This window comes from Zeugodacus cucurbitae, chromosome 3 (genome assembly GCF_028554725.1).
Source record: "Zeugodacus cucurbitae isolate PBARC_wt_2022May chromosome 3, idZeuCucr1.2, whole genome shotgun sequence".
Lineage (NCBI taxonomy): Eukaryota > Metazoa > Arthropoda > Insecta > Diptera > Tephritidae > Zeugodacus > Zeugodacus cucurbitae.
In genome coordinates this window covers 15,478,533-15,495,454 of record NC_071668.1, presented here as the reverse complement: position 1 = coordinate 15,495,454, position 16,922 = coordinate 15,478,533, and the positions used below count along the sequence as shown (strand labels likewise).

The window sequence follows — 16,922 nt, the reverse complement described above, 5'->3', positions numbered from 1 at the left end:
GTGATTTTTCTGTCGCCACGTTGTAAACCATATGAGCTGCACAGGCAATACGTTATATTAACGATTGTTGTTTTTGTGTGATATTATTACTCTAATTAAAGTGTATATGGCAACTCCTCACGGAAAGCGTATAGTAGATAAAACTTTAATTAAACACTGATTAAATTTATCTGGGCAGAGGTGTCGATAGCTGGACGTTGGGCTTATAGAACCATTTTATACGTAATAATTCGTAAACGTAAAGAAAGCATTTAAAGTTTAGGTTAGGTTATTAAACCGTTATAAGCGCTGTCATTTGTAATACCAAAAACCCTCTAATGGATCAGAAAGACCCTCACGATTCGACAAAGCGCTTGGAATCTATTTCAATGTTTATGTGTCGGCTAATCTCAATTCTAGCCGATTCCGTAGTGACCCCGCAAGCCGGATAGCAAAATAGCTAGAAACTACACTGTCGGTGTGAATACATACCACTCTAAATTCACTACACTTCGGAGCGTGTGTCTACTGCTACCTTAATCGCATCCACAACTGACTGAAAGACCTGTAGTATGGTAGTTTAAAGGTGGTGTTGATTGAGAGCTTCCCACAGAAGACTCTCCCTCTCACCTTCCCACTGAGTTTCCATCCTTCCGTGAAAAAGCTTACTACGCCACTTCTCAATCGGCTCTGGGGACACGCCCCATCGCTTGGAGAGTGTGACTTATCTGAGCGACCTCCACCAGACGACCAAACCAAGCTTAATTATGGTCTCATAGACCCATAAATTCACTTTTGATGAGAGACCCCACCAATTCCCAACAGCTCCTCAATAGCTTTTTGGTGCTACCGAAACCCAACTCACTCTCTCATCAATGTTTGGCTTCCACGAGAGCTTCATATCTAAGATAAGCCCCAGGTATTTCACATTGTCCACGAGTTGCAGACTGAAGCCTCTCAGTGAAGTGAGAGTGACGTTAAGGATTTTATACCTCCTTGTTAATAATACGAGTTCCGATTTACTAGGGTTAATGGCGAACCCATTTCTGTGCGCCTAGCAGTTTACCTTAACATTTATACATGGCCATCATTTATGTAAGTATCCTTGGACGGTATTTAGGAATTTTCCTAAACGTTATCCGTCTCAATCAATGGTCAAAAGTATGATAGCTGTTTCTATAATAACCTACTAATTGGGAAAATAAAACAGTCTTCAGTAAGGTTCGAAAGGGGTTGAGCGGAAGCTGTTGAAGGAAATCATATAGAGTAGATTCATCTTTATTTCGAGGAAGAGGAAGCGATTGGTACGAATTTGAACATCCTTTTAATCTGTATATAAATAATAATTCACGACCTCCATATCATGCTTCATGCTTAAAATGAAACAATCCGCCTTGATAGTGTCTGCCGATTTTATACAATTTTTTTAAACCGATTTATTGTACTAATCGACTCGGAAGCTATTCAATTTGGTTCTATCTGACTATGTAACCATATCAACAATGCCAGAACTTGTCAACCTTATCAGATATAGACATCATTATGCCATATTCTCGGAGTAATTAAACTAAATTTCTAGCACCATGGAATTATGCTGAATATTAATTGTATAGTTAATTGTTTCTAATCACTTTCTCACTTCTTCTTTGTGGTATTTTCTATGAAGTTCACTTTCATTGCCCATTCCAAAGAAAGCTGAGCCAGCTTGAATCACATTTCTCGATAATTTGTAAACAAAACTGTCAATAGTGCCCACTAAATGTTTCTATACAAAATTTTCGAATATTTAAATGCTGAAAACAAAGCCGCCACGGTGCGCCTAAACTCGTTAACAAGCTTATAGTTTCATTCTTTCGCATTTCCCTGCACACAAACAAATCTGCCCACACAGCGTGTTTTCACTCTTCATCACCTTTACTAAACTGCCGTCGTCACAGCGGCTGCGGCGACCGCCGCAAAGGTAAGGCAAACAGCTGGCATTGACTGTCGAAAGGACTAAACGAGTGATGAACGGACAGACGAACGGAAGGCTGGTGTAACTGTTGACTGGTTTGACGATTTGAATGCACGACTTACGTCGTTGAATGAGGTTAAGTGTGCACTTGCCCGCTTGCTTTGCGACCCAGTTAAGCGAACTTGAGCTGCGAACGCAAATATTCACAGCAAAAACAAAAGCAACAAAAAGTAACATTCAACAACTTCTTTAGACCAATTCATGTTACCACATCTGCGAGCCACGTTCAGCCACAATTGCCTCTCTTCAAAATGGAGGTAAAGCTATAATATTTTTTTGCTAGTCTTGTATTCTGTTCTTCAAAACACAAGTGGCTGTGTAAAATAAGAATATGAAAACATTTACAAATAGCGCCGCGTACTTAGTAGATTAGAAGGAGCGCAGAGCCGGAATAAAATGAATATGAAATGTGAAATGTGTAAGAAAGTAATTTTTGACTAATTAACATGTTTCGAAGTGGCTGCCGTGAAATAGAGGCGAAATGTTATATTTTTAATGAATCAAAAAAAATATGTAAAGTACATGCCTTTGGGAGATAAGTAGTGCCACTTTTTTCTTTGATATCATGATGTAGTTCCAGTTACCAGTTGGAGGTATCCTTTCGATGGCTGACATTGATTCGAAAATTTTCTCAAAAACACGTTCATCTTTACACGTCATAGTCCTGGGAAGCGGAAGAAACGTACACTGACTTTAAGAGCTTTCTTCGGATCTTCAGTGACTTAATTTTCCATTAATGAAAACAGGCGGATGGACTTTCAGATGGTTCTATGGTTCCCGGAATATTACCTTCGCAGTTATTATATTTTTCGAGGTTTTTGGGAAAAGTAATGAAAACAAAATCTTCAAATATATTAGATCCATGGTCTATAATATCAAAGAATTTTGCTGGGACCTTCTAAGCCAAAAAAACTCCGTGATTCAGCAGTTTGATGCAAATCTATGCAAATTTACGCCAACAATACCACATGGTATCAATCTCAAATTATGTGACTATTGGCAATTTCAAATAATTTCCAAGCATCGCTTTGATTACTTGATAATCGACCAATCGGAAATAGTAGAATTTATTAATGAAACACTTGGTAATTGCTTTACACACAGTTGGTCAATGGTTGACAAATTTGTGAATGATTTCCGGCGATATATTCTACAAACTACTGACAATTATTTCGTGTATATTTGTAGCGCATCCTTGTACTTACTCACGTATATCCTTGTGCACTTCGTTGGTAGCGAAAGCCATTGAAATCTTACTTTGCCACTGCATTCGCATTTTAGGAATGTAGATATGAGCGTAATTGGATACTTTCATATGTAGTACAAATACATTAGGGTATTTTGAAACAAAAATGTGTCATATTAACAGTGGACCCAATTGACCGTAAGAATATCTATGGGTAGAAGAGTAGGATCTTAGCAAATTACTATGGAAGTGATATATAGTGAGCTGGTTTCGAAGAATTCCATACTCCATATACTCACTTGAATAAAAATTGTCTTCGTTGAACTTCAACATATAGGATATTCGCCCTCTTACATAACACAAATTGAATATGGTGTTCTTCCCTGGTTACCTTTATGTGAAAGATGTCATGGCAATCAGGACATCATATATAGCCCCCTATGAGCTCATGATTTGACATTATTTTGAATATCAGAGTCAAAACTGTTAATACCGGCCTCGTCAGCATGATTTAAACGATTTCAGTATTCTTCGAAGAACGTTGTCCAAGACTGCGTCGCTGATAAGTAAATTAAACTTGTTCTGTATATATGCGATGTATTGAAACTAATGGGAGGTGACTATCGACAGCTCCTTTAACCTGCTATTCCATTCTCGAACGGATTTTAATATGGGTTCAATCTCTGGTCACTTTATACATACTTATCTTTAGAAGTCACATTCATCTATATTCTTTTCCAATAATCCATGAATTAATCGCCTGGGTCTTTGGCTTCAAAGCCTTAATGTGATACCACAAGTTTCTTTTATAGATTTTTAAGCCTCTTAAGTATATTAAAGAATCGTCACCAACTTTTTTATTTTTAAACATTATATGTCGATTTATTCCAGAGTGATACTGAAATTGGATATATACACATGTACCACTTCTCAGACCACTGCAGTTCTTGTCTCTAACAACTGATCTTGACATTCAATATTGGGTCAATATTTTTTTTAATTCTAAGAAGAATTCAACGAAAGCTTTTACTCTTCTGATCTATCGATATATCGGTGACAGTCGTTACTAATGTATAAAGCCGGTCCCGTGCCAAGCTGAAGAGTCGGCTGTTGTTGGAAAAACTAACTGCTCCGATTTTTTTAGGCTGTAGTATCAATATAATTGAATGTCTCTTCATTATCGGTATGACCATGCCTTCTAGTATGAATTCTTTAGGACGTGCGTAAAAATTTTATGAATTGACCTGTGTAGAGTGAAATAAGATTAGGATCCCGAAGTATCAGCACATCTACTGACATCTATTGACAAGAGAAGTGTGATGAATCTCAGATATGGGTTTAGATTCGAATTCAACAATGTTTGGGATGTTTTAGTACAAAAAAAAAACGATACAAAAACAAGTAAGGAAGGGCTAAGTTCGGGTGTAACCGAACCTTTTATACTCTCGCAATTTATTTATTTAACTTAATTAATATTACCGTGGGATAAGCCTCCTCAACATCGCGTATAAGGTTCTGTCGAGCGTATTGTGTGAAAGACTAAAGCCCACCGTCAACAAACTGATTGGACCTTATCAGTGTGGCTTTAGACCTGGAAAATCAACAACGGACCAGATATTCACCATGCGCCAAATTTTGGAGAAGACCCGTGAAAATAGGATCGACACACACCATCTCTTTGTCGACTTTAAAGCTGCTTTCGACAGCACGAAAAGGAGCTGCCTTTATGCCGCGATGTCTGAATTTGGTATCCCCGCAAAACTAATACGGCTGTGTAAGCTGACGTTGAGCAACACCAAAAGCTCCGTCAGGATCGAGAAGGACCTCTCCGAGCCGTTCGATACCAGACAAGGTGACTCACTCTCGTGTGATTTCTTTAAACTGATGCTGGAGAAAATAATACGAGCTGCAGAGCTAAACAGAGAAGGTACAATCTTCTATAAGAGTGTACAGCTACTGGCGTACGCCGATGATATCGATATCATTGGAAACAACACCCGCGCCGTTAGTTCTGCTTTCTCCAGACTGGATAAGGAAGCGAAACGTATGGGTCTGGTGGTGAACGAGGACAAGACGAAATATCTCCTGTCGTCAAACAAACAGTCAGCGCATTCGCGTTTTGGCTCCCACGTCACTGTTGACAGTCATAACTTTGAAGTTGTAGATAATTTCGTCTACCTGGGAACCAGCATTAACAGCAATAACAATGTCAGCCTGGAAATCCAACGCAGAATCACTCTTGCCAACAGGTGCTACTATGGACTAAGTAGGCAATTGAAAAGTAAAGTCCTCTCTCGACGAACAAAAACCAAACTCTACAAGTCTCTCATCGTTCCCGTCCTACTTTACGGTGCAGAAGCGTGGACGATGTCAACATCCGATGAGACGGCACTAGGAGTTTTCGAGAGAAAGGTTTTGCGGAAGATTTATGGTCCCTTAAGAATTGGCAACGGCGAATACCGCAGACGATGGAACGATGAGATGTATGTGTTATTCGACGACATAGACATAGTCCAGCGAATAAAAAAACAGCGGCTACGCTGGCTAGGACATGTTGTTCGAATGGATGAAGGTGCTCCAGCTCTGAAAGTATACGATGCAGTACCCGCTGGTGGAAGCAGAGGAAGAGGGAGACCTCCACTCCGATGGAAGGACCAGGTGGAGAGGGACCTGGCTTCGCTTGGAATAACCAATTGGCGCCAAACTGCCAGAAGGAGAGATGCGTGGCGCGCTGTTTTGGACTCGGCTATAACCGCGTAAGCGGTGTCTACGCCAGTCAAGAAGAAGAAGAAGAAGAATTAATATTATATAATACACAATTTCACCCACATAGTCGTCATATATATTGCAGAAAGTCCATTGAAAGTTGGAAACCCTAATATTAAGTTAGAAGCACCGAGGTCCTCGTGTTCGATATATGGGGCCTTAAAAGCATATGGTCTGATTTCGGCATATGGTCCCTATTTGGGCGCGGGGCCACGCCCACTTCCCCAAAAAAATTACAACCAAATATGCCCCTTCCTAGTGCGATCCTTTATTCCAAATTTTACTGTTATAACTTTATTTATGGCTTAGTTATGACACTTTAAAAGTTTTTGGTTTTCGTCATTTTGTGGGCGTGGCAATGGTCCGATTTTGCCCATTTTCGAAAGCAACCTCCTCAGGGTGCCAAGGAATACGTGTTCGTTAAGATATCCCAATTTTTACTCAAGTTATCCGTTGCACGGACGGACGGACAGACAGACATCCGGATTTCAAATCGTCTCGTCATCCTAATCATTTTGATATGTATAACCCTATTTCTAACTCGTTTAGTTTTATGACTTACAAATAACCGTTATGCGAACAAAACTTTAATACTCTCTTAGCAACTTTTGTTGCGAGAGTATAATAACCAAAATAAGAATATTTCGGGGAATAAGGAAGACCCTAGTATAATTTCATATATTTGTATGTACGGATGATTGCTATGGATTATGCTCTTGGTATAGCACTGACAGTGCGATTGACAAATTTATCGAGATAAAAATTTATAGCTCAATAGCAATAAAAAATGAAACTATATAGATTTATTCGAACACACATTCAGTTAAACAGCTACAAACATACAAACATATTTATGGGAATATTTGCACATTTATGTATGTATATTTACCAATCGTCTGTTGCCGGTGTAGATACTTGTAATATGTTCGCTATAAAAGGTGAATAGGGTAATAACTACAACATGCATGCATCCGCACACACACACACACTCAAATGCACTTTGTATTCTGAATTTTCTATAACCATCCAAAGTGTATTGATGTTGTTGTTGTAGTAGTTGTGAAGGATTTTATATGCTTTTGCGCGCAATTTCATGAATAACACGCGCAAAAGCCGTCGCGCTTTGGGTCGCCAATAAATATTTTAGTGATTTATTTGTAGCATAAAAAGCTTATCAGCACCAAATGTGCGCGAACGTACGAACTAGCATAACGGTAACGGTAGTCGCGTTTTAAGGTGCACAGTAAGCAGCTTTGTATAAGTGTGTGTGTGCGTGGTATGTGGGTCATATATGCGATATTTATCCTCAGAGACTATCATCACCCACTGACGTCCGCTCTGTTAATGGATGGATGCTACCGCCACCCGTTAGGCGATACGAATCGCGTTGAGATGTTGCTAAGTGCCGAAAAGTGACAAGCAAAAATATTGTTTTCAATCAACGCGTAATCGTGTGAACAGCTTCTAAACAAATTGTTGTTGTTGGTATAGATTGATTGACAAAGTGTTATGTAGCTTGGTGTATTATGATTGGAACCTTCTTGAGTGAAAGAGATCTGTTCCTTCCTTTATTGCTATAACCTTAATTCAACGCGGTAAAATTTTCTCTAAGCTACTCCTTAGTTGAAATCCATAGTAAAGCTCAGTTCATCTCCCGTTAGTAGTTTGAAGGCTGATATCGCTCCTTCGCCCTATTCTTCATAGAAAAAATTCACTGTTTCTTAAAAGCTCCAATGTAACCTCAACTAATGTATCAGCGACGACAGCGACGAAGTGCAAAGATTCGTCTTTGATTTGTTATTCATCTAGATATTTAGCTTAGCTTAGCTTTTTCATAAGAACAGTCTTATCGTATCCGTGTTTGGCCTTCGTTTAGACTTACTATTTTACTATTTACCTAGGTTCGAAGTTCTCTGAATTGCATGACACCAGCTGTCACGATTGGTTCAGTCCACCTCGTAAGTCCTTAGTTAGAGTACCTCTGAAGTTTTCGAAATTAAAAGGTCTAACCTCAATACTGAAGAACTTTGGGTTGAAACTTTCGATAAATTTTTTTTTTACTTGTTAGGTTCGGCCAAATACTAGATCTGCATGACTACAGAGAATCCTACTTGGACAGATTCAACTGTTCTTTGTGGGACCCAAATACTCCGAATGGATCAAAAGACCCTCACGATTCGAAAAAGCACTTGGTCTCAATTATATAGTCATTTCGCGAAATCCGAATAATGGTATTATAATGGCCTACCTTAGTCTGGCGAATGCTGAACATTGATGGAGGAAGAACTTGGATGATTCCTCTTCGCCTTCCTCCAATTGGTATTGCCAACTTGCATCTGACATTATTCCTACTTTCACCGCATGCAAACCTTTGTTTGCGGCTCGATGAACCTTCCTGAGGGAAGGAAGGAAGGAGAGTTTCCGGTCTACGGCGGAACAGAAAAACCTCTCGCGAAGTCTGTGTGCTCAGCGCTCGATCGTAAGTGGACCACGGCTAACCACCCACTTCCACTCCGATATCAATATTACTAGGGTATTCCCTCCTACATGCTGGTCCGTTTTGCAGTTGCCAGCGATTGCGCGATAACTGGGTACAGACACAACTTCGTAGCTATTGATAAAGATGTTAAACACTCCCTAACTAGTTTACCTATCGAAAGCTTTGAGTTAGCTTCAATAAATATATTTGCGTAAAAAGAGTTTCAGCTAATCTCATATAATATAACAGCCATCTCAACCAACCGCAGTCTAGCTTTGATCATTTAATCAAGATCGTACATCATTATTTCATCGGTTTTGTTTCCATCTATTTCAAACATCCTTTAAACTCGTCTTATGCTCCGTCGTAAAATAGAGTTTATACACCTTTACTCAAGAGATTGTCAGTAGTAGTAGAATAGGCAATAACCGCTTATCACTGCGCATACCTCCCTTTTGTTAAACGGTGAAACACATGCCAGGAAATACCGCAACATCGATTTGGAAGCCAGTAATGATTGTCCAGTATTGCTGCCTAGTCAGTGTATTGTTTTGGCCGTTTTGCAGGGTGCACACTTTGCCTCTTCCGCATTTTTTCTTTAACTGCCTTTGGCAACCGCAGCAGCCGAGACTAGCAAAGGGACCAGTGGCTGATTGCAGTCGCGCGGTCAGAGGGCTTTCGCATTTACATACCAGTCCCAGTCTCCTACTCGCGCTTGTACTCATAGTGTTTCTGTGTGTGTTGAAGCTTGCGATGTACTATTGTTGCTCCGTTGTTCCGGTCCTTTGTTGCCTTTACCTTTTCGCTTTGTTGCGTTTGGATGTTCTATTGCTGTTTATATACCTTAAGGTTACATTTTTATTGGCGGCTAAGCGAAGCGTCGCGAAAAACTCAATGTTCGTTTGCCAAACACAATGCGCCGCGTATAGCGAGATACATTCGCGGGGTCTCATAGGAAGCACTGACATCCAGATTTTTATGGCAACAATTGGCAATGTGAATGCGAATATCTGCATTGATATGGTTTTTAAAAGCGTTTGGCAGATTTTATTTTATTTATTTTCCCATTCAGCTTAGCCATTCGTCAATACGAGTACAATGGATGGATTTATTGAGTGCAATCGTTTTAGGTGACTGATGCTCAGTACCCCTTTTTGTTCCATTTCACTATTCCTATCTTTTTTTCATCCAATTGAAATTGTATTCTAAAGCTTCATATTCTTTTTTGTGTAAAATTACGGTGGGTTATGCGTTCCCATGGGTCCATGACAGTATATGAAGTTTATAATATTACTAATTTAACCGTTACACACTTGCTGTAGGTTCAACTGAGATTTCTTTCGATGCAAGTTCCTTCGATTCGAGACTTATTGGTGGACAACTGAAGCGAGGACCTCCACGCATCCAATGGAAGGACCAAGTCAATGGGACCTGTCTGCACTTGGAATGAATAACTGTAGTGCCTTTGCAATGGTTAGGGAGAAATGGCGAATTTTAGTGTTCTCGGTGCAGAAGAAAAAGATAGGGTCTTATTAGTTTTGAGGTGTCTACGAACGAATGAGTAAGGTACCCAAGCACTGAGACCCCTAGATGTTGAATAGTATTTTCTCTATAATTTCGAATTGTTGTTCGAAAGACTAAATTTGTAATTCTTGCTCCTAGGCTGTTCCCTCCTGGTAATCTATATAAAAATTTAATATCTAAACAGAAAAATTGGTAATATTATTGTATTCAATAGACATAAATTCCTTCGACAAATTGGAATTTTTTCGAATACTTTTTACGAAGGTAAGACTAATTAGCGGAACATATAAATCGTTCAAGCCAAGGCTGTAAATTTTCGAATATTTATTACCACTAGCCAAACTTGACTCACTTCTCAATTCTTTGCACAAATATATCTTGATATTTTTTCACAATCATAACTGTACCACAGCATACCAGTAATCTGCATACAAAATTGTGTCTTCCCGCTTTCTGGGTAATATTGTGCCCAATTTGTATAACCCATAGCCTCGTCATGAAGATTCCAATACCATGACTTTTGATCTGCCAATCTATTACCAGATGTCCAGTAACGTGAAACGGTTAATCCTGTAAAATTAAAAAAAAAATATTAATTTATTGTTGTTGTTGTAATTTAATATTTAATTTACTGTTAAATTGTAGAAATCCAAACAACTCGACTGCTTCTTCTAGATTTCTGATTGAAACCAACCGCCAGCCTTTCGATTTGCAAAAGTAATTGGCAGAGAACCAGCTTAACTGGAAAATAATGAAGTCATTATATAGTGTTGTGTAACTTTAGTTTAATATCTTTGATACTTACTTCATCCTTGCTCACATAAAAATGTTGATCTGAGACATCTTCTACATAACTTACGGCTTTGGAATCTGGAAGTGACATAGATGAAGGTTAATTTAGTATGAATATTGAGTGGGAAGAGTTTTGAGAGTCTGAAAGCGAAACTTTTGTCGATGTCGAGTTTCAAGTTTCCTAGTCTAAAGAAGATAGAAAAGGGAATAAAAAAATGTCTCGAGAAATTCATTCCGCACAATGAAATTCTATATAAGAATTAGGGGCTTTATTCTTAACAAGTCCAAATATAGCTAGAATGATTTTTGACCGAGAGGTGGGTAGTTCAATATTCAAAAACTTTTCCAAACCCAATATAAAGGTTACGGTCTTTGTCTGTCTTTTTTGAGGTGTAAGAAGTTCTTTCTCCAAAACTAATGATCAAAGGTCCGAAAAGATGTTTATTTTCCTCTTTATATTATAGCTATATTTATACTTGCCTAAATTTACTGTTTCTATTTTATTCGATGTATTTTCTAGTTCAATCACAGCACTTTGTGTTCCTTCAAAAAGTATAAAAGCTACGAAAATGACCAAAAAAATTGGTAAATTGACCGAATAGAACCGCTTCATTATGTCGACAGTGAACAAAATTTAATGAATAACTAATGTGTTGCTTCGATTAACACAAGTTTTTATATGCTCATTTGCAAAGAATTATTTGTTAGCATTTTATCTCAAGCAATTAATTTCGGCACAGATAACATTGTTCCAAAATTTTAGAAGGAAGGCAAGCCTCCTGATATGCCTTATCGCTTACAATACCACAATAGTAATGAAGAGCTTAATATACTATATAAATATATAGCTTTAGATGCGCGATATATGTATTTTAAAGTATTAAAATTAACCTTAGTTAACATTTCCGAGTGAGGGTTGCCATGAAGGGAAATTGGGGATTTCAATATCTATCAGAGAGTATCTATTTATTTTTTTGGTTATCAAGTTACTTAAAGCAAATTTTCTTAAAGCTATGGCTATGACCAGCTCTCCCAATATCGCATATAAGCAGTTCTAGAACTTACAACCGTGCAGACCTTAATATTCTTTGCTTAAAAATAAATAAAGTTGACTATAAAATTCCATCCATATACTCCTTTTAAGGGGTTACATGAGTTTTGTCGGGTAAAAAATGGCCTATTTTCAATATTTTTTTCTTTGTAAAAAATTATTTATTAAATTCAAACTTTTTTCTGTCTTATAGAAAATATTTAAAGAATAATTTCTGAAATTTTCAAAAAAAAAAATTAAAACTCCTACATTGTGACCCCTCGGAAAAAAGGAGCGTCCGCGTTGTCAGCATAACTCCTGACAGGATCATCCAAAATGAAAAAAAAAAAACAAAAATGAGTGTTTTAGGTAAGACCATAAACTCGTGCTTGAACGAAGGAAAGACAAAAAAAAAGTAAAAAATTTAATTTTGGCAGACATTTTTCCAAAAAACCAAAATATTTGGTCAAATTTGTTTGACATTTTGTTTTTTTTTTTATTAGTTGTAATTGGAAAAAGAAAAAATCCTTCGTTCAGCACTAGAAAATTGTATCTCCAACTCCTGTGCAAAATTTCATCAAGATCGGTTGAGTAGTTTTCGAGAAATAGAAATTTTGAAAACACGGTTTCGAGAAAAACGAGTTTAAAGTTTTGAGTAACAATAATACCTGACTTGAAGCGCACAACTTCCTAAAGCTGTATCTCCGAAACTATTATTCTGATCGACTTGATAATATTCTTGAGATGTTGTAGAAATTAATAAGCCAAAAAACAAAAAATCGATTTTTAGAACCCACGAAACCCATGGGAAGATACATAAAGAAAGATTTTCAATATATAATCATTTTCGAAAATCTTCTGAAATTGAATTTCTCGATCTACATAAATGCTAAGTTTAACCGAACAGTTCATTCTGATGGGGGACTCCCTATATCACTATTTCGTAATATTTGGCAATTTCTGTTATCATTCGATCGCTATTTACTTTCGCTTTCATACGTAATTTACCCGTGTGCTAATAAAATGCCCCAATCTACAACTATTATCTGTACATTTTCGATAAGGAACATGATTTTGTTTATACGTTTCAAATCGCCGATAAGTAGGCAAGAGTCTTAAAGATTTAATGTTCATACATACAACATCATATTTGTTCAAAAAATGCTGATGTGTTTATGAATTTTAGTTCATTTAACTTCGTAAACATGCTATTAACATTATGTGTAATGCAATAAGAATGTAACACCTCAAGATAAACCAATCAATATCAAAGTCAACCAAAAATACAAATTTGCAGAGTGGTTCTTGGAAGTCAAAAAAGTTCAACACTGGTGTCAAGGGTATTTAGTGGTTTCGTCAGACCAAATTATGATTTAGGGGAAATACAGCTATGAATTACACCCGGTCCATATACTAAAATATAATAATTCCGTTATTCTGTTAACTTTGTTTGCTGAATATTTCGGCTGTCTTAATACATAGAATTGAATAGATAAGATCATATGTTTGCTTAATTCCGAATGTAAATTACAACGCAGTTCTTGAACTAAGATTTTACCAAAATTGCGACCAGTATGTGAGAAATCAGAATCACTCTTGCCAACAGGTGCTACTTTGGACTGAGTAGGCAATTGCAAAGTAAAGTCCTCTCTCGACGAACCAAAATCAAACTCTACAAGTCGCTTATCATACCCGTCCTGCTTTATGATATGCTTCACCGCAGACTATGGAACAATGAGCTGTACGAGTTATACGACGACATTGACATAGTTCAGCGAATAAAAAGACAGCGGCTACGCTGGCTAGGTCATGTTGTCCGAATGGACGAAAACACTCCAGCTCTGAAAGTGTTCGATGCAGTACCCGCCGGAGGAAGCCGAGGAAGGGTAAGGCCTTCACTCCGTTGGAGGGACCATGTGGAGAGCGACCTGGTTACACTTGGAATCTCCAACTGGCGCCGAACAACAAAAGAAAGAGAGGAGTGGCGCGCTCTCATCGATTCGACTATAACCGGCTAAACGGTTCAACTCCAATCACCTACAAGTGAATGTTTTATTTTGAAATAATATTCACAATTTCATCTAATAACTAATGTTTACTTTATTAGCAAATTTTATTTATAGAATTCTGCTCACATCTGGTAGAGTTTACATATTTTTATTCTTTCCCTTTGCGAGAGTACCAATCAGATACAAATAAAACCCTTTTCACCTAGCTGTCACAAACTGATTTTCATATGTGGATAGCAATGCAATATCTTCCATAAATCGAACTAAATTTTAATTAGTATAATCACTTCCACGCAACAATGAAATGTTTTAATAAATAAGTTGCTACTACATACTTAAATAAATTACGAGGTGTGTTCAAAATGTAAGGTATCTGAATAACATCATTAATGTTTTCCACTTCAAGGTAATATAAATAAATATAAATCACTTGTGTTATATAGTAAGCACCTTTTGATATATCATTGGATTTTTTCAGTGTTTATTAAAAGTCAACTTATTTTCTGAACACACCTCGTACATATTTATTATTTTTTTAATTATTTATGCCATTTTGGTTTATACTTTAGCGCCATTCAAAAGAACTTTCGGTTCACAAACAGAAATTATTTAATCAATATTTTCGCTATACATTTACTCTCATATACAAATATATGTATTCCCACCATGTGATGCATAATGAAATTATATTAAAAAAAAAATATAATATATATTAATAATGCAATTAATTATATTACTTACTCATTTTGTCAAGTACCATGCAGGCGTTTACTCACTTAACAACCATTTAAAAACGCAATATGCCCTTATTTGTGTAATTCTAAGTAATTAAATAAAATTATACAGTAATGGTCATTGAAATGGTCATATTGTGAAATTTGAGGTTAATAGATGATATTAACAGTAAAATAACTATTTTTCAAGAAAAGATTCTAAAAAAAATATCAAAAAACTATAGTTATAAATTCATACATAACTTAATTATTTTTAATTTAAATTCGCTTAAAAATCTTATATACTATCTTGCGAATTTGTCATATGAAATAAATATAAATATTCATTTGATTATTCAATGCGTTATATTAACTGACATTATTTCTATGTTCGCAACTGTATGTAAGATTAAAATAAAAATTATTATATTATAATATTAAAATAAAATTAAAATAACAGCGATCTGGAACACCCACTGCGTATACGCAATTTGGTTTTCATACAACTTGAGCTATGTATTAATCTATAATTTAAGAAAAATGAAATCCGATTGAAATAAAGGGTTAATGTTTTGTGACAGCAGTTTTATGAGAAGCTTTTTTTGGCGCTGAAGACTCCACCTTTGAATGACGGATGTGAGAACAGTTATGGAGCATTTTTTCATGTTAATAGTATATATTAAGTTTGTCACGAAGTTTGTAACACCCAGAAGGAAGCGTCGGAGGCCCTATAAAGTATATATATATATAAATGATCAGTATGTTGAACTGAGTCGATTTAGCCATGTCCGTCTGTCTGTCTGTCTGTTTGTATATATACGAACTAGTCCTTCAGTTTTTAAGATATCGTTTTGAAAATTTGCAGATGTTATTTTCTCTACAAGAAGCTGCATTTGTCGGAACTGCCGATATCGGACCACTATATCATTAGCAGCCATACAAACTGAACTATCTGAATCAACGGCTTGTATGAAAAACTTCCGCATTTTACTACATATTTTCACGAAATTTGGTGTGAGTTATTGTTCATAGAAATAATTTAATCTCCGAAAAAATTGTTCAGATCGGTTCACTATAGCATATAGCTGCCATATAAACCGAACGATCGGAATCAATGGCTTGTATGGAAAAATTTCGCATTTGACGTGGTATCTTCACGAAATTTGACATGGATTACTGCTTAAGGTAGTAATATAATCTCCGAAGAAATTGTTCAGAGCAAACAACCCGGCTAAAAAGAATTAGTAAAAAGTTTTCGTTTTTTTTACTTACTTTTTCTTACGTCTTTAGATTTGCTTAAACACATAGTTACTAAAAGAAATGCACCTGTGAAGGGTATATTAGCTTCGGTACAGCCGAAGTTAACGTTTTTTCTTGTTTTCTTTTTTTCAAATAGATCAACCTACAATCCATCAGATCGAAAGTCATATTTAAATAACCAGGTCTTATTCGTATTTCCTAAATTACAGTAGCGACTACAACTCTGAAAACGTATTATCCACCGTTCTTACATAGAAAAATCAAATCAAATAAAAAAAACTTCGTTCAATAACTACATAATGTTATTCCAAAGATGTGTGTCAACTTTGAACAAAATCGCTTCATAACATTTCGAGAAATCGTGTCCGCCGGCTTGAAAAATTAAGTTTTGAGATAAACGTTTAAAGCTTTCAACAGACGTGGCCTGATAAGCGGAACGTCCAAAAGGTCTATCTCTTAGAAAAATTACAAAATTTCAAATTTTGATATTTTGAACCCCACTCCTTAACTTTGAAAGCCCCACAGCTAACTGACTTTGTTAAGTGATCCGAAACAAACTCCTATGCAGCATATTGCAATCAACCGATCATATATTTGCAATACACCTAACCTAAAAATGAAAAAATATAGCCTGAAAACCTTTTTCAAATTTCTTTGACGTCCCCTACAGAAATACGCTATGTGCGTGTAAGTCACCACTACGTGGAAACCATTTTATGTCGCTTTACCAACACGCCGCCACGTACATGAAATTCATTTTCATTTTCCTCTTAAACTTCTGCAACTGAATTTACTCCCTTTTATTTGCTCATACTCCGCCATATTTGGTTGATGGCCTTATTTTTTTAATATGCAACACTACAAACACATTAAGTGGCGATGTCAGCGCCAGACAGCAGCGCTTGGCATTTACTATCGCGCCTTAAGCTATGCAACGAAAGTTGATGACTTGCCTGCGGGCAGTTTGTTGTTGCTGTTGTTGTTGTTGTTGTTTCATGGCTGAAACGTTGAGGCTTTTGCTGATATTTTATTGCAACAGTAATGTGTGACTTAAAATTGTTGTGAGTGAAAAAAATTACAACAACAATAAAAAGAAAATTGAAAAATATTATTAAATTTCCATGCGCAATAACGGTTATTAAGTATATTATATACTTTCATATATTTTTA

The 16,922-nt window shown here is 36.5% G+C and overlaps 1 protein-coding gene across 1 annotated transcript; it reads right to left on the bottom strand.

The window, feature by feature from the left end:
- Positions 1–10,235: 10,235 nt before the first annotated feature.
- LOC105218361 (lithostathine-2) lies at positions 10,236–11,356 on the bottom strand. The gene is made up of 4 exons (XM_011193902.3): positions 11,221–11,356; positions 10,754–10,818; positions 10,581–10,689; positions 10,236–10,518 (listed from the first exon to the last, which is right to left on the bottom strand). The coding sequence occupies exons 1-4, from the start codon at positions 11,351–11,353 to the stop codon at positions 10,304–10,306; spliced, it is 522 nt and encodes a 173-aa protein (XP_011192204.1). The 5' UTR covers positions 11,354–11,356; the 3' UTR covers positions 10,236–10,303.
- Between the last annotated feature and the right edge of the window lie 5,566 nt (positions 11,357–16,922).

Excerpts from the sequence above, each read along its gene's own strand:
- LOC105218361 (XM_011193902.3), bottom strand. The coding sequence starts at position 11,353 with ATGAAGCGGTTCTATTCGGTCAATTTACCAATTTTTTTGGTCATTTTC. Across the intron at positions 10,819-11,220 it reads AATAGAAACAGTAAATTTAG|ATTCCAAAGCCGTAAGTTAT; the intron begins GCAAGTATAAAT and ends TGTCACTTCCAG. Across the intron at positions 10,690-10,753 it reads TTTATGTGAGCAAGGATGAA|TTAAGCTGGTTCTCTGCCAA; the intron begins GTAAGTATCAAA and ends ATTATTTTCCAG.